Source organism: Panicum virgatum, chromosome 6K (assembly GCF_016808335.1).
Source record: "Panicum virgatum strain AP13 chromosome 6K, P.virgatum_v5, whole genome shotgun sequence".
Lineage (NCBI taxonomy): Eukaryota > Viridiplantae > Streptophyta > Magnoliopsida > Poales > Poaceae > Panicum > Panicum virgatum.
The window spans coordinates 41,477,660-41,502,270 of record NC_053141.1 but is presented as its reverse complement, the minus strand read 5'-3'; the positions used below and the strand labels follow the sequence as shown (position 1 = coordinate 41,502,270).

The 24,611-nt window shown below is 43.7% G+C and overlaps 1 protein-coding gene and 1 pseudogene across 6 annotated transcripts; both read right to left on the bottom strand.

Moving 5' to 3' along the window:
• Nucleotides 1-5,339: 5,339 nt before the first annotated feature.
• Nucleotides 5,340-8,931, bottom strand: LOC120712728 (serine/threonine-protein kinase D6PK-like). 6 transcript variants are annotated; one of them, XM_039998587.1, is made up of 3 exons: nucleotides 8,668-8,928; nucleotides 6,833-7,855; nucleotides 5,340-6,545 (listed from the first exon to the last, which is right to left on the bottom strand). In XM_039998587.1, the coding sequence occupies exons 2-3, from the start codon at nucleotides 7,744-7,746 to the stop codon at nucleotides 5,666-5,668; spliced, it is 1,794 nt and encodes a 597-aa protein (XP_039854521.1). In that variant the 5' UTR covers nucleotides 7,747-7,855; nucleotides 8,668-8,928; the 3' UTR covers nucleotides 5,340-5,665. The 6 variants fall into 6 exon arrangements, with proteins under 6 accessions (XP_039854521.1, XP_039854522.1, XP_039854525.1 ...); XM_039998588.1 differs by lacking the exon at nucleotides 8,668-8,928 and adding an exon at nucleotides 8,300-8,480 and having other exon boundaries at nucleotides 5,359-6,545; XM_039998591.1 differs by lacking the exon at nucleotides 8,668-8,928 and adding an exon at nucleotides 8,300-8,449 and having other exon boundaries at nucleotides 5,359-6,545; nucleotides 6,833-7,849.
• A 3,764-nt stretch (nucleotides 8,932-12,695) lies between these two features.
• Nucleotides 12,696-24,553, bottom strand: LOC120713501 (annotated as a pseudogene).
• Between the last annotated feature and the right edge of the window lie 58 nt (nucleotides 24,554-24,611).

Below are 24,611 nucleotides of genomic sequence, written 5' to 3'. Positions count from 1 at the left end.
TAGGATCCTAGATATGATATCATGGAGGCATGGAGCACCAACAACTGATAATTTATTCATTTATTTTTTTGCGAAGGCGACATCTGATCACTGGAGTGTACTTGACTGAAGAATTCATATCCACCAATAAACCACAAAGCAATTCCCTCAATAAATTTAAGACGCCAAAATCCAGTTGCACTTTACTCATCAGACAATACCAAAATCAACTTGTCTCTGACGCCTGATTTTTTTTTTGCAAAAGAATAAAATCATAACTGATTTGTTTTCTTCAGAGTAAAAGACAACATAGAGTCAATAATCTAGAATCTAGATTGCTGCATACTGACAAGGTGGATGCATCAGTTGATCAGTGTGTGTATGCATGAATGTGCCGGGAATCTCTGGCGCATTCATACGGACCCAAGTGGCCAGCAACGAGGAGAACCATTTCAGCCACTGAAACAACACCCAATAACAGGAGGCAACCTTATCAAGATCCAAGAACCGTCGCCCGACACACCTTGGGCGCGCGTGCATTTGCCGGAGCCCAAGAGAGAACGAACGGCACTGAAAAGAAAAATCACCGAAATGCTGGCGCACGTTTGTTCAGACGACGATGCTATCCAATAAAACTTCAACTTGCAAAAGCTTTGCTTGTTCCCCTTCTCACATGACCTGGCCCTCTCTTCCATGCTTCTCTGCAGTGTAGATACTGAACATTGCTGCCTAGCTTGTTTTTCATGGAGAAAGTGACACTTGATTTCCTTTGCTCGCAGCTACATGTACTGACAATTTTATACATCAATGCACATGCTGACATGCATATGCTGGAAATCAAAATTGTTCCTTTTCAAAAAAAAAATTGCTCGTTGCTTTCAGACTGACCCCAGTACCCAACCATTAATTCTGGCACTACTGAAAGTCTGGAGCAAACAAAATCGGAGGCAAGATTCAACGATGGCGGTCGTCCGGCAGCTAGCGCGCGCGTGCAGTTGCCGGGGAGCAAAGAGAACGACTGGCACCGAAATCTTGGACGCCGCCGGTCGATGTGGCTTCGCCGCTGTGTTGGCGACGACTCGCTCGTCGTCGTGTGCTCACTGCTGGTCGATGTCGATCCATGCTTGGCTGCCTTTCTCGATCTGCCGTGCTAAGTGCCCAAGGAATCCTAGATCTTTAGCATCTTTGATCCTTAACTTTCTTCGATCCGACGACACCGACTGACAATTGACCAAGATTCTCTTCGTCTTCTTAAAGAATTGGGCACGCAAAAGCTTTGCTCGTTAAGTTAACGACTCCCATCACAGATTCACAGCAGGCTCGCTCACGTGAGATTCTAATGCAATCGGAGGCTGCTGAACTGCAAAGGATAGGATATTCTGGGCCATCATCTCTAATCCAATTTGTACATGTGACCTCTTGAGATGAGCACCAATGCATACTATAGGCCAAGTAGAGAAAAAAGTGGGTGGTGGTCCAGAGCTCACTGGACGGTGAGGGCTGTAGCATCACATGCTAGTGTTTGCAATGGAGCGAGCAGGCGCAGTGTCGTCCTGCAACAGTTCAACTGGCAGCGGCATCGGCAGAGCACGCGTTTGCATTGCATCGGTAGTACTAGTCTGCTTCTGCTAGGCAGCTAGCCGGCTATGGGTATGAGCAGATTCCCTTGCTGCAAACCTAGGAGAAGATACCATCCATGGAGTGCTCGGCTGTCATCTCGATCATAGGAGAGGACTTTGTGCGATGCGTTGATAGGGTGGCAATGGCGACTGACAAGTCCAAGCATGGTTTGGCAACGGAATGAAATGACAGGACAGAGGAGGTGCCGCCGCCTTGTTGAAACAAAATCAAAGTAGCAGTGTGTGTCTGTGTTGAACAGAGTCAGTATAAGCTGCTCCAGCAGTACGCATCCTTGTCATGCAGTACTAGGGTTTTGTTTAGATGCATAAATTTTTGGATGTAAAGCACTGTACCACTTTCGTTTGTATTTGATAATTATTGTCCCGCTATGGGTTAATTAGGCTCAAAAGATTCGTCTCGCAAATTATAGACAAACTGTATAATTAGTTATTTTGTTTATCTACATTTAATATTTCATGTATGTGTCAAAAAATTCGATGTAATGGAGAATCTTATAAAATTTTGGAATTTTGAAGAGAACAAAACAAGACCTAGCTTAGTAGAAATGCAATTCAGTCCAAGTATGGAGACTTGAGACCATGGGCCCACGGCGAGGTCGACCCCGACATGAACTCACTGGCAAACTTCTAGCTAACTTAACGAGGGAGGCATCCTGGATTTTCTTTCAGCCGGCCGTATGCCACCAGCAAGGCCTCAGAAGTGCACTGGATCCAAAGCACGAAAAGATAGTTTGGAGGTGGCAAGTGGCGAGTCACATGACCTATGTAGATGAAGCAGCAGTTGCAGGTACCACCGCAACGGCTATCACAAGATTCATCACGGCGGCATGTGTTGTGACCGTCTGAAGAATCCGTCCTGTGTTCTTTCCCTGTCGGCATTGATTCAATTCAGCAAGCGAGTCCGTGTCCCGTTGCTCGGCATGCCAGCATGTGACTCTCTTCAAGTTTTTTGTCACCGCACCCTTGGTCACTTTGCAGTTGCAGTCTTGCAGAGGCGATGGCTCGTTGCCGGTTTTGTCAGCGCCTCATCGGCTCGCTGCTTGTTGCTGTACTGCAGTGTGTTTGGGGTAGCAAAGCTTGCAGTTTGCTCGTGGCATTGGCCTATGAGAAGGATAAGATAATCCCTGAACCCTGCTGCTAGTGTGCAGGCGTCAATGGGCACCTGCTCCATGCCTGCCTGTAGGAGTACATAATGCGCCCAAGCTGCGATGCGACTGTCAGTGGGTCAGTGCATTGAGCAGATGCAGCAGCTCTCTGCTTGTCGGCACGCAGCTCACCGGTAGGCGGTAGGCCGGTAGCTAGCGAACCCGTATTTCACTGCAGATTCTACGGCCCCTCTTTCTGTTCTGAATGCGTGTGCAGGATCCTTCCCCGGCCGTTGCAAATGCTCCACAGCTTTCTTTCCTAACGAGGCTGGTTGTTTGTCCACCTGCCTCCTGTTCTGTTTACCCAACACATGGAAACGAGTTCATGAGCCATCACATTCAGAAGAACTACTTGCTCATCGTGGCCCAGCTGCCTTTACTCCTCTGCAGCCAGCAAAATGGAAAGGACTAAGGAGGAGGGCGTCCTGAACATATGGTCCACGCGAAGTACAAACTGCATCCTGCAATTCGTGTCGAAATCTGCATCCTCAAGGTTTCATGGATGTTTAGAGTACAGAAACACTCGCGAGATGTAAAGGATCAAGCTAAGATACAACGGGATCGGCAGATCGCCGCCAACAACTCCGGACGAAGCCGGGCCGAGCCTATTTCTCCACGGCTCTCCGATGGGGGTCCCTATCTATCTTCCGCTAGATAGTTAGTTATACATCTTTGATCCATCAGTGGCTCAAGTATACATCTAGAACGGCCCATTAAGCATAAATGCATCAGAGTTTTTTTTTTTGAAACTTCAAATGCATCAGAGTTGCTACGCGTTTTCTATGTGCGCAATAGAAAACAATATGGTTTGCTAATACGATGACACTGCAAAGTTCGCATGAACTTCCGCGGCTAATAAATATACTATAAGCCCATCATAATCGCTTGTTTTCTTAATCCTCTGTCTCTCTTGTCATATCCTTAAAACTAAACTAGTGATGGGTGGTATTTAATTTTATTTTTGCAAATGAAAACATGTATAAATGTTGAGATATCATATTCAACATTTCAAACACTAGGTTCAACATTTCATTAAATCTTGTTCAACATTTTGGCAAACATAGTCCAACATTTTACATGATAGTGTTGAAATGGTATATTTAAAATGTGGAAATGGATTATATAAAATGTTACACTAGCAAATCAAAAATAAACTTGTCATATTGGGTCTCATTTTGTTAGGAAAATTCTAAATAACATCTTAGTTCAAACGGAATTAAATTTGGATGAATTACTAGAGAGAAAATCAATTTTGAAATTTGAGAAGCAAAAGTACAAATCGTCCAGCAATACACCACGGCCTAGGTACTGGCGTGTATGGACAGCGTACTAACGTCCTATCTCCGCGCCATGTGCCAATGCATTCCATCTCGTCCATCCAATTAATATTACGCGTGAATCTTAAAGCGGAAGATATGTAAGTAAATATCTTGCGGAAGATATGTAAGTAAATATCTTGCAGAAGATATATAGGAATCCTGCTCTCCGACGGCTGGCATCAGTTGGTCTGCCATTCCGGGCCGACGAAGCGGGCGATGGGGCTTGTGTAAACGGGCCGTCTTGTTACCTGCTGAGGAAGAGGGCCCAGCATCCGTGACAAAATCGACTTGCCATGCCGTGAGCCCGTGACAGGGCAAAGGATGATGATGGTATCTGTGGTGCATTCTGTACTCCTCTAGCACGGGCGCAAGCCTGTCAGACTGGCCTCTCCCACTCTAGATTTTATGTTTTGGGTCTAAACTAGCCTAATAAATCGATTTATATGTCTAATTCAGTCAAATTTTTTCAGAACGATTTTTTTCGAAATAATTTTTTTTCCGAACAATTAAAAAATTGTTTCAGAACAAAAAAAATAGTTATTGGATTTTGTGTGATAGTTTGACTGTCAGTTGTCCGAGCGACTCCTAATATTTGCGTCTAGCACCACCCGATCTGAGAAAATAGCAAACCGTCGTCTTCCTCCTTGGGCACTGGCAGTCTGGCACTCTTGCCCTCTTTTCTTTTTGCGCATCTCGCAAGTTCATACCATAGTCACAGTATTCGGGGTCGAGGGTACTGTTCCTCGACCCGGAAACACCAATCCCGACCCGGAAACGCGGGGTCATTTTCGTTCCTGCATTGTAAAAACCTCTCACAAGGACCGTATCTCGTTCCTCGACCCCGTTCCTCAACCCCATCGACCCCGAATCTTTGTGACTATGGTTCATACTTTCTTATGGCACATACGTACGTACATGGATAAATTAAACCAAGCATCAGGGGAACTGGATATCTCACCATGCTACAGAGAATTTTTGAGAATGACTTGCTACTTGAGTATGATAAAACAACAAATGTTTGTCTTTGTTAATCACTACACCAAACACCTTCCAAATGTTTTGAGTTTTTGCCTTTTCCAGTTGCTATACATGCTCCATTTCTTACACAAATATCAATCAAACACATGGAGATCGACCAAACAACATTTTGGTTCCGATGCTGGTTATTCCCAGCTACCTCCCATTCCAGCCAACAAACTGCAACAACCAGACATGATTTTACATTGAAAGCCACCAAGAAACAAGAACTATCAAGTGGTTATGCAGTACCAGACATGCTCAATGAAGAAAATTCAGTTGCAATTTATGCCAAATCGAACAGGATTTACAATGCCAGGGTGAAAGTATTTCCCTGCGTCCTTTAAGCACCACAAGATTCTCTAAAAATTGCAACACTGACCCGTATAAATTGGATCATAAGCAGTTCAACAGAAGAAAGAACAAGACCTACTCAAAACAGAGCTACAGTCTACAACGGATCATCACTGGTCATCACAGGATACGCCTCCGAACTGATCTTCCTCCTTTTATACACCAGCTTGCATGCATGAGCCCACGCTCAAAAACCTGAAGGAAAACAATGCTAGAAGAATTCAAACTCCAGAAAGTTATCTGTGCCATTCTGATTGGCAGCTGGAGTCGCCTTATCATTAGCTGGGGCCGGCTTCGGTGGGCGTTCCAGCTCAACAGGCTTTGGTACATCTGGAGGGCTCGCACACCGTATCAGCGCCCAGTTGACACCCTCAAAGAATGGGTGCTGCTTAATCTCAGTAGTCCCTCGCTTGTAGCCAAGACGATGCTGTGGGTCCTTGACCAGCAATCCTCTTATCAGGTCCCTAGCAGAGAAACTCACAATTGGGGACTCTGGGAATCGCAGGGGCTGACCAACAACGTTGAAGAGAGTAGCCCGGTTTCCTGATCCCTTGAAAGGGGTCTTACCAAATAGGAGTTCATACAGGAATATACCAAAGGTCCACCAGTCCACAGCACTGCCATGACCTTCGCCCTTGATTATTTCTGGCGCCAGGTACTCATGGGTGCCAACAAATGACATGGAACGAGCATCAGTTGGCTCCGCAATGAGCTCAGGCAGTGGGCTAACTTGGTTGACAATCTCAGGCTTCGGCTTCGGTTTCTTCTCCTTCTTGGACTTGGATTTGGAGGAGAAAAATCGGGGACCAAAGCAAGTAGTTGGAGCGACACATGCCGGCTGGATGCAGGACGGCTCAATACAAGCAGGCTGAACACAGTATGCTTGGTTGTTCCTCTGCAGTGCATCTGACCCAGGGTTGGAAGACTTGACAACAGTAGGGCTTACATCGCAACGAAGGGAGAGGTCAAAATCAGACAGCATGATGTGCCCATCTTCCCGAACAAGGACGTTCTCTGGCTTCAAATCACGGTATATAATCCCAAGCATATGCAGGTATTCCAGTGCGAGTAGAACTTCCGCTACATAGAACCTTAAAAAAAGACCAATAAGCATTTCCGATCTGATCTCAGGCAGTGTATTTTATATCATAGTACAAATATAAACTAGACAAGTTCAAAGTGCTATATAGAAGCAACGGATTTGTGCAGGAAAATGCAAGGATAATTAAATACGATACAAGCTACTACAGTAGTCAGTATTAACAGAGAAGGAGAAATTGGATGCAGCAAAGAACAATAATCACTATAGGACTAGAAAACTTCAAAAAAAATTGTAATATATGTGAGGAATAATGTGATTTTAGGAGTTGGAACATACTTGGCTGCTTGCTCAGCAAAATACTTTCCAGGCTGCCTTTGTCGAAGAGTGTGCAGGTCCCCTCCGGGGCAGAACTCCATCACCAAACATGAGAATTTATCTGTCTCAAAGTGGGTATATAGTGTTGGAAGAAACGGATGGTCCAGTGACTGTAGTATCTCCCGCTCCGTCTGTGCTCGAAGAAGCTTCTTGCGACTCGCCAAAGACCCTTTGTCCATGACCTTCATGGCAAAGTAGCTCTTTGTCCCATTCAGTTCAGAGAGGTAAACGCTGCCAATATCACCACAACCCAGCTTCTTCAGCAGCCTAAAATGGCTCAAACCAAGAATGCCATCCCTTGATCTGATCACTCGGATGGCTTCCCACCTAGAATCACTCCCCTTATGTGGCTTTGTCATGCTGCTGCTCATGCTACTGCACGAGCTCTCATCACTAATGTTGCTGCTTGCACTCGGGCGGCACATGCTGTTCTTCCCACTCTCTGGGAAATCAGCTCGGTCGCTGATCTTAGCACTGCCACTGGTCTTCCTCAGGCTGTTTGTCCCATCGCTGGCTTTTGCTGAAACAAAGCTCTCGCTTATGCTGCTCTTCTGCGATATATTCTTCTCCCGGTTACCATTGCAATCCAAGCTCTGAATATCCTTCAGCTCCCCAGAATCGCCTTGTGGGGTTAGCGGCTCGTCAAGGACACCAGAGTCTGAGCAAACGCTGGAAGGACCCTTGTCCATCATAGATGCAGAAGACTCTTGCCGCTGATGGGAGGGCTTTTGCTCCTCCAAAATCTCCTTAGCAGTAAGCTCGGGCGTGCCGTCCACATCTTTCTTCTTCTCCTTTGCAGGAACTGGATCAGCCCCTGGTTTGACCTGGTGTCCAGGCACATTCTGCTCTGCAGCCTCGACAGACATGCTGGTCATGTAGACTTGCACGAATGCAAATCTGAGAGGACACCCAGGCCTTGCTTCACCTTATCCAAACTCTAGCAAGACTACTCACTGCCTTAATCGAGTTCTTCGGCATCTGAAACTGACAACGAAGAACAAAGGAAACAACATTAGCACGTTCCCATTGATATTGCTGTCTAAAAACAAAGAACTGGGTGCTCTACACGAATCCAACACGAGAATGAAACGCATGAAGGGGGTAAAAACACCAGAAAAATTGCCTGGGACTAGCAAGGTTTGGAACTGGGAGACCTAAAAAATTCCATAAACCAGCTCAAATATCAAGATGCTACCCACAAGATTAGCAGGCAGGAGCAAGGAGGTAGGCGCGACCAAGCACCTGCCGAAACACCGAGAATCACAAGATCCAGCGCATCAACCAAAGAATCACCAAAGGGCGCAACACCACAAACAGGTCCCAAAAATCACAGAGAGGCCACAGCATTTGCCGGGAAAAGATGTGGGGGGAATGAATGCGGCCAAGAGGTGCCGGGACAAGAGAGCAACAACAAAAAAGCACTGCGACCTGGAACAGCTGCAGAATCATGAAGCCCTCTCTCTCTCCCTCATCCTCCCCTGGAAAGAAGAGGTCCTCCGGCTGTGGTAGAGGACGAACACCGGAAATCACATGAGCCAGGCAGAGCAACGCATCCCCATCTAGCGCGCGGAACATGGGAGGCAGTAACTCAAGGGGGGGGGGGGGGGGGCATTAAATGCACCGGGAAAAGCGAAACGAACCAGATCAAGAAAAGCGATGGGCGACATTGCATCGACAGATCAAGAAAAGAAGCCCAACATCTGAGGAGCGGGTGACCGCCCCCAACCAATCAGTCAAATCAGTCAGCCACGCAACCAACCACACCGGGAGTAGGGTAGGGGGGGAGACCAAGGTACCTCTGCTAGGCCGCCATGGCGCTGCGGCGGCTGCCGGCCCGGCCGGCCGCGACCCGTGAAGGGGGAGGAGGAAAGGAGCGAGACCAAGTGCATGTACTGTCAATGTCCGGGCCGATGCGCGACGGATTGTGGATTAGCACTGCACCCATCCATGTTTTGCGATCATATACCGGGAGAGAGAGAGAGAGAGAGACGAAGTGGGGGCGGCGTGCTCCTCCTGCGGCGGCTGTGTGGGGGCAGTCAGAGCGGGCAAGGCTGCGCAAAGAAAAGAAGGGAAGGGCCAAAGCTCCAAGGGGAGGGGTGGGGTGCTGGGCCAAAGCTGGGGCTTCGGGCTCATAAACAAGTGTCGCCGATCTGACCCACTTCCCAGCACGGCAGAGAGAGAGAGAGGGGAGGGGCAGTGCTTTTCTTGTTGAGTTTGATTAAAAAAATATTTGCTCTTCTTTTTTACTCCTCACATGTTCACTCACTGTCCCCGAGGCCGGCGCGCGTCCCAGTTTTGACCGACCCAGCGTCACTTTTGGGTGGAGCCTCCAATCCAAGGTGATTATCTTTGGTAATATTGTAATTACTCCTAATCAGATAGTACATGTACAGTTGTACTCCTGCTTTGCCAGTGACAAGAGTATTTCTTGGCAAGTTTCTGTTTCTACCGTGCTTAGAATACTAGAAAACGCCCCCCAAGACGGAGTATCTGCTGACAGGATACCAAACGGACAAGGTTTGTACTGTATTCAAAACCTTTTTTTTTTGTGGATGGACTGTATTCAAAACGTTTTGGACTCCAACTTCAGTGACTTTTCGGAGCTTAAAAGACTCCAAGATGGCAAAGACGATGCGAGGGGGGAGAGAGACACTGCAAAAGCAAAAAGAAAATTGAAAGGGAACAAAAAGCCAAAAATGGAGTTGAGGCCTCCACGCCATTTGTCTCTCGAGGGGCAGATTCGGAATGCAGAGGCAGGGCCCCGGGCTCCCAAGAGGCCAAGACAAGAGAAAAATGGCAGCAGGGAACAGCCTCCGCGGCCTTCAATCACTCGCTGTCCCCTCCTCGCCCATGCCCCGACGCGGCTCTCGCCCTCTGGGTAACAGTAGAAGCCGGTAGCGCTAATGTTAATCCCGCCGCTAACCTCGAGGCTCAAAGCACCGTCTGCGCCTCGGAATTCGCGGCCGTCTTTTGTTTAAGAAACCACTACCAAGGGCCAAGAGTTTTGTGCTCAATCCACTCAAAAAAAAGAAGTGTTTTTTTAGTTAAAAAAGGGTTTGAGCAATGATTAGTGAGCGCTCATTAACCCTGCACGGGCCATCAGCTTTTGCTCGCCGTGGATCAGGAAATTCAGGATCAGACCCGACGCGTCCTCGCATTTGTTTTTCGCGGTTTTTCCCGGCCTCTCAATCCATTTCCGCGGCGCTTAACAATCGAGATGTCCCCACATGTCAGAGCCCTACTCGGTCACACACACACATAAAGATTCCGGCCAGGACCGCGGAATCTTTTGCTGCTGCCCCTCCCGCCCTCTGGCCTGCCCTGCCCCAACGGCCGTCGCCATCCAAAAGCTCCTGCTCATCAGGGGTTACTTCCAAGCTTCGTTCCTGTGGTTCATGGCGTGCCAAGGCTACGGGAATCGGTAGAGATCAATCGCCAACAGTTCGGCTATAGTGGCCGGTCCGGTGGATGTCCGGAGCGCAGGATTTTTTGAGAGATTTTGATAGGGCGGCTAGGGGAGTTTGCGGCTTCCAAACGGGCAGTGACACCGGGGGCCAGAGCGCAACAGTCAACAGGGACATACATTCCCTAGCGTACACCGGCACAGCAATGCCTCCGTTGTGCCAAAGCTACACGGTTCTGCAATCTTTTCCCCGGCGAGCCTGCTCCACGTGGTCCGTGCAACTGCGTCAAGCCGAGCCGTGCAGCTGCAGGCGGCAGGCTGCAGGTCGATAGGAATCTTTCAAGAGTAGTATTCAAACTACTCTTGTTTATGCACCATGGTTTGACCACTCGAGCATTCAAACTTGGCTCACGAGCAATCAACAGCAAACGAGCTGGCCTTTTTTCTTTTCTTTGTAGGATCAGAGGAGCCAATGAGATGGTTAGTGCCAGCGTAAACAAATGAAGGTTAGCCTAAGCTTCCATTGGCACAACAAGGGCTAGTTAGGTTTGGAGCCATGAGCTCCGGCACATGGAGCCCCTCGACAGGAACGGTCGAAGGGCATCTGCCCTACGAGAACTTGGTTTAGTCCTCGAGGCACCACATGCGCAGCTAGCGACCACGCTGGAGCTGGATTTTTCAGAGATGATGGGAGGACAGAATCCAAGGTGCCAATATGTTCGTTAAACTAGCCAGATTGGTCTTTGACCGGGATGGATCCAAATCCCATGGACCAGGGCGTGCAGTGTGCTTGCTATTATCATCCCACTTGTGGAGGGGGGCGGGGGGTTCTACTCATCGTACACCCGAGGCGCGGCCAACACGTCGCAGAAGAGAAAGCTCCGTCGCTGCAAGTGGACCCGCGACACTCCGTTTGCTGCATCAAGCCAACAGTGTTTCTCTCACACCAAACCAGCACCAACCAGCAGTACTTTTCTCTCACAACCAATCAGCACCAGCCACCAGCCACAGCACAGCGAACAGAGTGACTGTTTATCTTTCACCTCAAGCACCAACATTGTTTTTCTTCTTCTGTGAGATCCGACGACCGGAGACGAGGCCGCAAGGCGGAGGCGGCCAGAGACACACGGGGGCACCGGCATTTGTGAGTGGTCGATTCCACTCGCAAATGCGGTGAACAGACCCCCCAGGGGTTCCACGAAAAGCACACATCAACAACAGATTCAGAGTTTTTTCAAAAAAAAAAAGCAGACGCAGATTCAAAAGATGCCACACAAGAATATAAGGTGCAGTGCAGCTGGGAAAAAAAAGGGAAGAAAGAAAATGGGTAAAGTCTGTTTTTCAACCCTGAACTATCACGATAGTCCGATTTTGGCCCTTGAACTACGAAACCGGACATCCTACACCTCCAACTAACGAAACCGTTTGAAAAACAACCCTGGCTCAGCCAAAGACGGTTTTGCTACAGTAAAATTTCTAGAATTTCACACCTCTCTCAATTAAATAATAAAGAAAGCATAGTTAATATTTTCTAAAACTCATGATATTTTTTTGGGAGGTAGATCAAAAGACAAGGAATCTATTTTGGCTAGATGTGCTACAATAGACATAAAGGAATTTGAATTATAAAATTTTAAAAATAGGTAGAATTCAAAATTCCTTGAATTTTTAGGTCAGCTAAACCTATGATAAAAATGCATTAAAAATATGATAATTCATAATTTTTTATTTAGTTTAGTTAGGTACTTTTTATTGGCCCAAGTTCTATAGAAAATTCATAAATTAAAATTTGAGGAATCAAATTTGATTCAAATTTGAGCATTGCGAAGGAATTCAAAAACTTTCATAAAAACTTGGGCCAATAAAAAATACATTATTAAACTAAATAAAAAATTATGAATTATCATATTTTTATTTCATTTTTATCAAAGGTTTAGCTAACCCAAAAATTCAAGAAATTTTGAATTCTACCCATATTTAAAATTTTATAATTCAAATTTCATTATGTTTAATGTATCACATCTAGCCAAAATAAATTCTTTGTATTTTGATCTACCTCCCAAAAAATATCATGATTTTTAGACAATATTAACTATGCTTTCTTTATTATTTAATTGAGAGAGGTGTGAAATTCCAGAAATTCGGAAATTTTACTGTAGCAAAACCGACTTTGGCTCAGCCAGGGTTGTTTTTCAAACGGTTTCGTTAGTTGGAGGTATAGGATGTCCGGTTTCATAGTTCAAGGGCCAAAATCAGACTATCGTGATAGTTCAGGGTTGAAAAACGGACTTTACCCAAAGAAAATATGAGGTTACAACTGAGCTAAGAGACAAGAGTTGCACTTTGTGTCGGCATGAGGCATCAAGAGACAAGAGTTGCAACTTGCAATGTTGGCAAATGCAGGTCAAAATAAGAACTAGGTGAATGAAACAGCAGCAATATATATAATTGGCCTTGGTCCCAATATGATGTACAGTTTACATGGCACTCTGCCGATAGCTTTGTTGTTCGGTACTTTAGATATCTCAATACACCACATGTGCTGACAGGGTTGCAAGATGGTCCTACTTTGCAGCCATCACAGCACAGAACAGCCTCATCTGCCGATTACAAAAATGTTGAATTATCCTGTCCCAGGTTTCTTTGTGCAGGCAGAAACTTAACTCATTTTGGTTACTGCTATTCAGTAAAAATGCAGGGGTCTGTGGTCTTACAAAAAAAATGAGTTGGTCAGAATAACTAACCAGAATCCCGCAATATCCTAACATATGATGTACAGGAATTGAATCTAGCTCTGTAGACAACTTCCAGCCCTCCCTTGCTCAAGTTTATAAACAAAATCACCTGGTTTCTACTAGACTTCTAACCCACCCCCAACAAGCACATATCTCCGCTATAAAAATGAACATAAGCAAGGCCAGTTGACCAGTTCCACTGCACTAATAACGTCTAAAACCTGAGCATAATCTGACCAAAAAAAACATGCTCGACCTGCACCTAGCAGTATTAGCATCAGAGAAAATTGCTATTCTATTGTAAAGAAAGTCATAATATGTACAACAGTGATCGCAGCGTGGTTCCATCTGCAGCACAGTAATTTTACTAAAATGAATTGCTCCCACAGTAGAGTGTATTGAAGGGTAATTAGCAGTGTCAGAGAGGGAGGGTGGAGATTTGCCTGTACATTGTGTTGCCGAAGAAGGAATTTACTGATGCAAGAGAAAGATCATTATTTTTTTTACAGAATTACAATAGTTGTTAACGGGCAGCTAATTGAAAGGTCAATGAGGAATGCCAGATGTAAGAACTGCACAAAAAGTAGGACTGCAAATTTAGTCATAACAAATAACAGAAATAAATGTTACTCCCATTATTAAGTGGTTCAGCGGAGCTTACCATCAGATAAATTGAAAGAACACTTGTAAGCAAAAACTTCTCTAGGGTCTAGGGCCTGATTGGATAGCAAGATTTTATTCAAGTTCTGTGTCCTGAAAATAAGTATGAACAAAATGTAGTTAGCAGGATCAACATGAATCCAGCACTGGAACATAGATTAGCAACAATTTTTCAAAGATTAGCCTGGCAGGAAGTTTTTGGTTTCTGTAAGGGACGACTATTTCCAAATCTGCTTCAAAAGAGGGGCATTACTCACAGAAATGTTATAAGTAGATTCACATTAAGTTAGGATGCAAAAAACAAACATGAAGAAAAAAAGATGCGACTTCAACTAGAGCACAGCTGGCCCATAACAAGTTTGATAGTGCGCCCAGTGTATTATCTAAAAAGTACCTGACTTTGGAAAAGAATTACTCATTGATACTTTGGTTATAACTTTAAGTGTAGAGTACTTACTCAGCCCATGATGGAATCAATTTACGTCTATGTCTTATTTCCCTTTTATGCTCCAAGATGTCAATATCCTCTTCATCAGAATCTTCATAAGGTGACATTTCATAGTCCTGCAGTAAATTCAGAGACTTCTCAAACCATAAACATGGCAAAGAAAGAAAATCAAAGAAACCAATAATGCAGCTTCCTGCAATTCAGTCCCATTTGTAATGAACTGACGGGTGTCACCTGAGCATTTCTCCAAGTTATCAAAGGATACAGTTATGCAACCACAAAGGAGACCAGTACATTCAGTTAATCAATAACGCATCATTTGATTTAAAGGATCCCACTGTTTTTAATACATTTACACTTAACAATATATTATCTGTTCTATAATTATTCAGCATTTCAATTGTTTCAAGATGTACCACCAGATATACATCGGATTGCGTGTGATATACTGATATGTATACAGGCAGAAAAAAAAATTGCCACAATGTGTGTGATAAGTTATCCTCGCAAGAGAATGACTAGATGATTCCACAACTAAGTTTATATTAAAATTTCAGTTGCATTCTTTTATATAGAGTAAAATGCACCAGAGGTCCACCAACTTGTAAGGGTGTGTCATTTAGGTCCACCAACTTCAAAAGTGCATTTTTAGGTCCATCAACTTGTAATTTGTGTCAGTTAGGTCCATAAACTTTGAAAACATAGGTCCACAAACTTTGAAACTGCATTTTTGGGTCAATAAACTTGTAATTTGTATCACTTAAGTCCATAAACTCCAAAAGTATATTTTTTTATCCATAAACTTTATCCATGAACAGTCGTGTTGGCATATAGTGTAGGAGAAGTAATTCTGAGAAACTTTATCCAAAACAGAATTCCCAGTTATTGACCCAAAATATACTTCTGAGAAACTTCTCCTACCAAAAATTCTCCTACACTATATGTCCACAAAATTCGAAAAGGCATTACAGAGAATTTAATTGTACTTATTACAGAATTGTTGCGGGGACATATAGCCAGAATTTTTGGTAGGAGAAGTTTCTCAGAAGTTTGCAGAAATGGAATGCCCTAATTGATAGCATGTGCTGGCCCTAACAGCTTGTAGTGTAGATCTACTACTGACAACTGCAATAGCTCTGCTATCTAGATTCCCAGTTAATTCGATGTCATGACAATCTGACCCACCAAACAAGACTTCGTTTACGCGTTTTCTATTCTCATTGATAAAAAAGTTATAGTTTTCCTTTCCAATTTCAAGATTTAAACTGGAAGTTTTTAGCCCTTGGGGGGAAAGAAAAGGTACCGTCAAGGTGTCAATCCTATTGATTGTTTAAATTTATTTAAGATACATCAATAGAAAGAGTATACCATATCCACATCGTGTGACAAGCTTTCCTGAACCTGAAACCCAGAACCTTCAGATTTCCAATCAGCAGACACACCCTTTATACTGCTTCTTTGAGATGGCAAAAGCCTATGAACAGATTCCAGCCTTTCATCTGATAATAATTGATTCTTCAACCCTCTCACTAAATTCTCTACCGGATCCTTGACATCCTGAAATGTTTAAACTGACTAAAAAAAGGTATTTCATATAGTAATTTGAAATGGTGATGATAGTAGTAGTGTTTACTAACAGTATTGTTTGGACAAGCATCCTTGATGGCATTTGTGGAGTGCATTTTTTTCCACCAGCTGCTTTTGATGTTTTGGTGCCCCTTCAACGCATTTCTTTCTTCTTTCATTTCCCCTCTTTCCATCATTTTCACTCTGCCTCTTTCTAGTAATAATGTCTGCATCCGTTTTCTTCTGCTGCGCCACTTGTTTCTGTCTGTGCTCTTTCTCTTGCTTTAATCTTTCACGCTCTAATTCCACAGCTGCTTTGCGCTTTTCACGCTCAGTTTGTCTCTTCTCTTCACGACGCTTTGCAGCTTCAGCCACCTCAAGTGCCCTAACTCTAACATCTCTTTTGACTGCAAGTGAGAAATTTTATTTAATGGATTGTCTGATGTGCCCATTCAGGAAAATGAAAATGTAGTACTTTGTACAACATCGAGCATATGAATTATGATGATAGAATATTGCAAGACTACACTTGAACAGTTGTATTAAAATCAGTTTCGAATTAAAAATAGCTGCAAACAGATTAAACTTACCACGTGATGTTAGAGGTCGTTGCTTTTGTTTTACAAGTGGTATAAATGATGTCATATTAGATACTATATTTCTAGGCCTGCATCCTTTCTCAATATTTGTTTTGCTTCTGCTCCTTTCACCTTTGCTCAATGACATTTCCGTCTTGCTTAATCTGTCAAAAAGCGGATGAGTCACTTTCCCCGCATTCCTAATTGAAGAAGTACGGTTCTCCTTCAGGTTCTTTATGTCCTGGTTAACTCCAATATGCACACGGCGATCATGCTTCCTTGTGTAAGATTTTCTAGCTGTTAAGTCTAGGCTACTTGTTCCTTTGCTTTCATTTATGTTGGTAGCATACCCAAGCGGCTTTTTGGCAGCCAAATATTGCCTTGAATAATTTCTACTGATAGGAATGGATAATTTAACTTGATTCTCATTTTCCCCTAGCACGGTCCTATCTTCGTCAATTCTAAAGCAGGCTATTTCTGGTATGGAGCTCAAATAATTTGAACCTGATCCAGTTCTTTCAGATAGCTTTTCCAGGTTATACTTCTCAACTGAAAGGCTCAAAGGAATATCACTATCCTCTTGGACATCACAAGAAAAAGAACCATGGTCATCGGACATCATAAATGCACCATCAAAATCCAAACTATATTTGCCGGGAACTCCTGATTTCTTGCTATCATAACTTGGATCCAGCATGTTAGTGTCTAACAAACAGGCAGGGGGTCGTTTCATAAGTTTCTCAAATTTAGATGGCAGTGACTGATACACAGCATCGAGTGGTTTCATATTATACTTTGCAGAAAGGCTGGAACTCAAGCTGATCAACTTTGTAGACTCACAAAATGCTTGAAATGCCCCATCATTAATGGCCGGGCTGTACATTTCAGGCTTCTGAGGAGGAATTGTTGTTACTTTAGTATTCAGACTGCTGCCACTAAACAGCGAAGATTGTAAGATTGGAGAACTACAACAGATAGCATCTGACAATGTAGACATACTTCTTTCAGGTGAATAATTAGCAGCTGCTTGAACTTCATGTGCCAATGGACTTGTCTGGTTACTTGCATTGCTCCTTCCCTCAATATTGGGCGAAATGCATCCACATGATCCCAACCTACTTAAGGAGAGTGAAGGTAGTGCCTTCCCCGAGAGATTTCCTATAATATTTATCTGGTCATGGATGTCATCTTGATTGTCCATGGATGATAATGATGTGCTCATTGTGCTAGAAGAATCGTGCAGATCTTCTGATTGTTCATTCATCTCTACATTTTCACAAGATGGATTCCTATTTACCACAATTCCACTTGAACTTAATTTGTCCATGTGACTAGCAGTTCTTTGAAAATGTGACTCGAGTGAAAAAAACTTTTCACCAGATCCTGAACTACACGAGTATCCACAAGAAGGTTTTGGAGAGTTGTATTGTCTATCGATCACTGTTTGAAGGCTCTCGTTTGTTGTGATGTTACTTTCTGCGGAGTGTACACCTGCTCTTTTAGATGAAGCACCACTTGAGCCAGATGGCAACACAGATTTATCCTTGTTTGAAAATTTTACACGAGTGAGATCAGACTGTTTAGGCTGGCACTTAACTGAATCCAATACTGACTCCCTTTGGACACTCTCAACCAATGTGAACTGAGCAGCAGACGCCATTTGAGCTTCCACAGCTGTACCAGTCTTAACACATTCCAGAGATATTTTAGCCAATGAAGATTGCATCTGAGCTGATTCACTCTCTGCAGATACAAAGGCATATTTAGCACTACCAGTACTGGTATCACTGTGACCACTCCCTGCAGATACAAAGTCATTTGTAGCACTACCGATACTGTAATCATTGTGACTAATTATTGTTCCTGAAGAAACAGTGCTGATCTGACAAGCATCACCATCATCTGTATACTTTGGCATAAGGTTGTCAAGATCAGTTTGAACACAAAGCAATGTAGCCTTCCCTAGCAGTGGACTTGCCAGGAAATGTGGCCTTCCAAGTGAATTAGTTAGTATTAGTTCTTTTTCAAGCAATAGACAAGCCATGGAATTAGTTCCTTGAACATCTGATGCTTCTGACATGAGTGAAGAAAACTTCTTTCTAGATCCTGAACTGCATAAGGGCTGGGCAGAAGGTTCTGGAGACTTGTTTTCATTATCACTCACTATTGCGCAAGAATCAGCATTTAGTTCCATGGCATTACCAAAAAAGCATACCTTCTGTTCTGTGTCTGCATGATTAAGAGTTACAGTAAGAAGGCAAAAAGCATGCTGTTACTTAAGGGCAAGAATTTTGACCCGGAGGAAGCGTAAACATTACCATGATATTGTAGGCAAGTTAAGCTTTTGCTTGTTGACATTCTACTGTTCCTTTCTGCGGTGTGCAATGCTCTTGCACTCTTGCATGATGTAGCACTCGGAGCTTCTGGTCTTGCAGGTATATCTTTGTTATTCCAAATACAAACATCCTGTGCCTCAGAAGTATTATCAACCAATTGATAAGGCTGCAGAGCAGATTCATTGATTGGAATAGGTAGCACATGACATCTTGAGCTTTTCTGTTCTAGAGTTCTGAAGCTTTCATTTTTGCATCTATCAAAAGGACTGATTTTTCTTAATTTTCCAGTATGATCAGTTGTGTTCAAGGGATCCTTTGAACTGACCAAACAAAAAGATCCTTCAAGAGGAGTGGTTTCAGAAGTGTGTCCTGCTTCCTTATGAAGCAGTAGACTGGGCAAACAGTAAGTTCCTTGAAGAAAATCAGTTTCAGCACAATGCAGCATATCCTTTTCAACTGGTGGGCTGGCCATGCCATGTGATCCTTCAAGAGAATCAGCCCATGTTGATCCCTTTTCAAGCAATGGACTAACCATGGAACTTCCTGTATCATGTGGTACTTCAGTATAAACATTTTCAGCAGAGTGCAGTGTACCCTTTTCAACCTGAGGACTGGTCGTACATTGTGATACTTCAATAGAAACATTTTCAGCGGTCTCAATTGCATCATTTTCTGGCGGTGAACTGGATAGACAATCAGATCCTTCCAGAAACTTGGGTTTATTTGAGTGCAATGAATCATTTTCAGGTAGAGGGCTGGCCATAAAACTTGGCCCTTGGAAAGATTCTGATTCAGCAGCATCCGTTATCTCCTTATGAAGCAGTACACTGGGCATGAAATAATGTCCTTCATGATGATTATTAATATTCACACACTGCAGTTTATCCTTTTCAAGCAGAGGACTAACCATCAGATGTGGTCTTTCAAGAGAATCAGTTAATGTTGGTTCCTTGTCTAGCAATAGACTAGCCATGGAGTTACTTTCTTCCAGAAAATTAGCTTCATCAGAGTGCAGCATTCCCTTCTCAACCAGAAGACTAACTGTAGAATGTGGTGATCCAAGAGAAACATTTTCAGCACTATCAATTGACTTTGGATCATTTTCAGCACTTGTTGCACTTGAGGTCACAAGGGATATACAAGGTGAGATCCCTTGGTGTATGCTCTTTGCTGATGATGTGGTGCTAGTTGACGAGAGTAGGGCAGGGGTTAATAGGAAGTTAGAGCTGTGGAGACGCACGTTAGAGTCGAAAGGGTTCAGACTTAGTAGGACCAAGACCGAGTACATGATGTGCGATTTCAGCGCGACTAGGCATGAGGGGGGAGACGTTAGTCTAGATGGGCAAGTGGTGGTTCAGAAGGATACTTTTCGGTATTTAGGATCGGTGCTACAAAAGGATGGCGACATTGATGAAGATGTTAGGCATAGAATTTCAGCTGGCTGGTTGAAATGGCGGCAAGCTTCTGGCATCCTTTGTGACAAGAGGGTGCCACAAAAGCTAAAAGGCAAATTCTATAGGACAGCAATTCGTCCGGCGATGTTATACGGTGCTGAATGTTGGCCTACAAAAAGGCGACATGTGCAGCAACTGAGTGTAGCAGAGATGCGGATGTTGCGGTGGTTTTGCGGGCACACAAGAAGGGATAGAGTCCGGAACGAAGTTATTCGGGATATGGTCGGGATGGCACCAATTGAGGAGAAACTTACTCAGCATCGGCTGAGATGGTTTGGACATGTCCAACGAAAGCCTCCTGAGGCGCCGGTGCGTAATGGGGTTCTTGAGCGGGTCGATAATGTAAAGAGGGGTAGAGATATACCTAAACTGACGTGGGATGAGTTGGTTAAGAGAGACCTTAAGGATTGGAATATCTCTAAAGAGATAGCTTTGGATAGGAGCGCTTGGAGACTAGCTATCAATGTGCCTGAACCTTGAACTTATTTCTTTCGGGTTTCATCTCTAGCCTACCCCAACTTGCTTGGGAAAAAAGGCTATGTTGTTGTTGTTGTTGTTGTTACTATACATATCTTACACCATAAGTACATTGTGGAGGGGATAACTATTTGTGACAATTCTTTAACGAACTGCAGACTCACCTTTGAACCAGCAAGATCAGTCATATTTCCGTTTGCTAACAAATCATCTACAGTTTCCTCAGAAGCAAAAACTACAAATCCAAAGCCTCTAGACCGTTTTGTTTCACGATCAAACATAATCTGGTGGTCTACCACAGTCCCATATCTTTCAAAGAAACTCTTGAAATCATCTGATCAAGGAAACAAATGGAAGAACCATCAGGCAAAAACCAATATAAAACAAAGCTGACCATCATATGCCATACTGATATTACCTTCTGTTAGTGCTGAGGGGAGCCCACCAACAAATATCTTTCTAGTCTTGAAATCCTTAGAGCTAGACTGCATTGCACCCTTTGGTATGGTTCTTTTAATCTCAACCTGGAGTAAACAGAAGGCAGTACTACTGTCAGCTGTGACACATGGGGATTGCGAAGGTAAATGGTGCGGATGAGGTATGGTCCAAAATGAAACATCAGATAGAAAATTGAGGAGTGGTAAATCACATTTGTTATAGCTCCATTAACATGAGCAATTTAACAAAGCAATAAAATTGGTAAAAAAAAATGTAATCAGAAACACCATTAGAAGTATGCAAATCCATCACTGCAAGATGATAGACACTGACATGCCAATTGCTTGAATTAACAAAGCAATACAGATAAACATAGCAACAGTCACGTTTGATTAAATGCATTCACAACTAGCTAACCAAAAGATAATAATTGAAAATGAGAAATCCTGCTAAACATAAAAATTGAAAACATAGGCACTTGAATCACAAGGTGTAATTTCAGATTTTTAACAAAGTGCTGTAGGCTAAAACAAAATTTTTTGCCACAAAGAATAAACAATTGATGTTATATACAGTTATCACATAATGGACCTTCAAGTATACAGAGTGCAGCCATTGACACGGCAAAGCTGAAATGAAGAATTAAAAAATAGAGAAATTCGACTCCTGAATGGTGACACCGAATAGTGGAAAACATAACTTACTTGCTTTCCGTTGATGACATGAGTTTCCTCTATCACTTTATCAACAACAGCAGTGTCAGAGTATGTAATGAAGCCAATTCTATAGGACAACAATTCGTCCGGCGATGTTATACGGTGCTGAATGTTGGCCTACAAAAAGGCGACATGTCCAGCAACTGAGTGTAGCAGAGATGCGGATGTTGCGGTGGTTTTGCGGGCACACAAGGAGGGATAGAGTCCGGAACGAAGTTATTCGGGATAGGGTCGGGGTGGCACCAATTGAGAAGAAACTTACCCAGCATCGGCTGAGATGGTTTGGACATGTCCAACGAATGCCTCCTGAGGCGCCGGTGCGTAATGGGGTTCTTGAGCGGGTCGATAATGTAAAGAGGGGTAGAGGTAGACCTAAACTGACGTGGGATGAGTCGGTTAAGAGAGACCTTAAGGATTGGATTATCTCTAAAGAGATAGCTTTGGATAGGAGCACTTGGAGACTAGCTATCAATGTGCCTGAACCTTGAACTTATTTCTTTCGGGTTTCATCTCTAGCCTACCCCAACTTGCTTGGGAAAAAAGGCTATGTTGTTGTTGTTGTTGTTGTTGTTGTTGTTGTTGCAATTCGGTCATTTTTCGGATTTGATGCAACTACACTATCAAGGCCTTCCAGAAAATTAGGTTTAAGTGAGTGAAATGAATCAATCTTAAGCAGTTGGGTACCAATAGACCTTGGGTCTTCAAGAGGTTCAGTTTCAGCAGCGTGTGATGCTTCCTTTTGTGGTGATGTACTGGTGGCAGGATGAGGTGCTTCATCGAAACCAGCATCAACAGAATGCAATATGTCATTCTGAAGCAGCAAATTAAAAGCAGAACGTTCTACTTCAACAGAACTGGGAGGCAATGGGCCTTCACTTGAAACACACATGCCCGTAGAATGAATGAAAGTTTCACATGTGCATTTCTGGTACTGATTAACTTCTGCTGAACTGGTGATATTCATGATAACTGGTTCGACTTCAACAACTTCAGCAGTTTTTTGTTTGACCCAATGATTTATCTCAGGAAATACATGATCTGCATTTTTTGGATTAGCAAGATCAACAAACAAATTTCATACAGTATTGCCTGGAAAAGAAAATCCTTGACATGCATGTGTTCTCTAGAGACATAGATATTCACAAAAATTGTGAAGAAAAATGATAAAGCAGTCAATATTGGAAACTAACAAAATCGCAGCACACTATATTCCCAGTCCTTTTCTTAAATAAGTACTCCCTCAGTCCCTCCGTTCCAAATTGTAGGTTGTTTTGTCTAATCTAGATACATAGATTTTGCAATGTATCTAGACATAGCAATAGCATATATCTAGATACATGATAAAAACTATGTATCTAGATTTCCCGAGATGACCTACAATTTGGAACGGAGGGAGTACATTTTATCGTATTCATCTCAAAAGATCGTTCAACTAGTTGCTAATGACTAGTACAGCTAAGCAAGAAGCACACCATAACGTTTGAGTTACACTTTGCTAACTTTATGATTTTTCAGCACATAGAAATAGGCATATTATTGTGAAAGGGAGCAAACTGTAAATATCAGTAGACAATAATACAACATTTTAACGTCATAACCCTAATAGAGACTCAAACTTCACATAACTGTCACCAAACAAGACATGAACCGTAGCTTGGACTAACATACCCACCATCTGTTACTCAGCAAAAATACACACGACCTTATCATACGCAATCGAACTACATCATTCAAATGATATATATAATTTGTGCCCCGATGAGCTTGAAAGTTTACCAGATGTTTCAATATGTAATACCAAAAAAATGATGGAAAATTTCTGCTGAACTGGAAATATTCATGATACCTGGTTTGGCACCAACAGCTTCAAGACTGACCTTATGATTGGTTTCAGTCAATACACGATGCACAGGATCTACACTTCTTGGATTAGCGAGATCAACCAATAGCTTTTTTACATTATTTCCTGCAGAAGAAAACCCCAAAGATTGTGTTCTATAGAACCATGGATGGACAAATTCACAAAAATGAGGAAAAATAATGATAAAGTACTCCAGACTGGAGACAAATAAAATCACAGTGCATAATTTCTCCCACTTGATCCATTTTATCATGTTTAGATCAATTCAGCTTAAGTAGGAAGGTTTGGTCTCAATTTATTGCAGTATTTGGTCTTTGTTAACTATAGCACATGGAAACAGACAGCCTACTATTATGTGACAGCATAAATTGAAAATGTCTCGATAGCCATTAAATATGTCACACCCTCACAACTGGAACAGAAATTCAAACTTCAGCACCTCTACTGATATCACATTGTCATTTGTAGGTGCACAGAACTTCGAATGCTCTTCACCAAACAAAGAAATGAACTGTGGCTTGGTACACTATAAACCTAAACGGAAACCCCGAGAAGGAATTGAAGTGCAGGAGCCCTAGCAAACCATAATGCAACAAGCGGGAGAGAAATCGAGGTACGTACCATCGGTCGCGACGTCTGCGGGTGCGGGGGCCTGGAGGAGCCACGCCGGGGGGCGGTAGCCGGCGGCGATGAGGGCGCAGGCGAGGGACAGGGAGTGGGACACCACCTGCTGCCGCATCTGCTCCTCCGCCCCGTCCCGAAGCTCCAAGGCCCCATCACTGGCATCGGGTGGGAGGAGCCACAGCGGGGGCAGGTGGCCCGCGGCGAGGAGGACGCCACCTGCTGCCGCATCTGCGCCTCCGCCGCGTCCCGGCGCTCGAAGGCCTGCATGAACAGCGCCTCCATGGCTGCGGCGGCGGCCGTCAGTTTGGGTTAGGGTTTGATCATCCGGTGGCGCGGCGCGGGGCGGCCGCCGGGCGGCGGGGTGGACGCGGAGCGGCCGAGCGAGAGTGGGGTGGGGATCGGAATTCGAAATTTTGAAAGGGAAAGTGGTGGGGTTAACGGTTT

Coding starts and splice junctions, on each gene's coding strand:
- LOC120712728 (XM_039998592.1), bottom strand. CDS start 7,746: ATGACCAGCATGTCTGTCGAGGCTGCAGAGCAGAATGTGCCTGGACAC. Junction 6,546..6,832: donor TTTGCTGAGCAAGCAGCCAA/GTATGTTCCAAC, acceptor TCTTTTTTTAAG/GTTCTATGTAGCGGAAGTTC.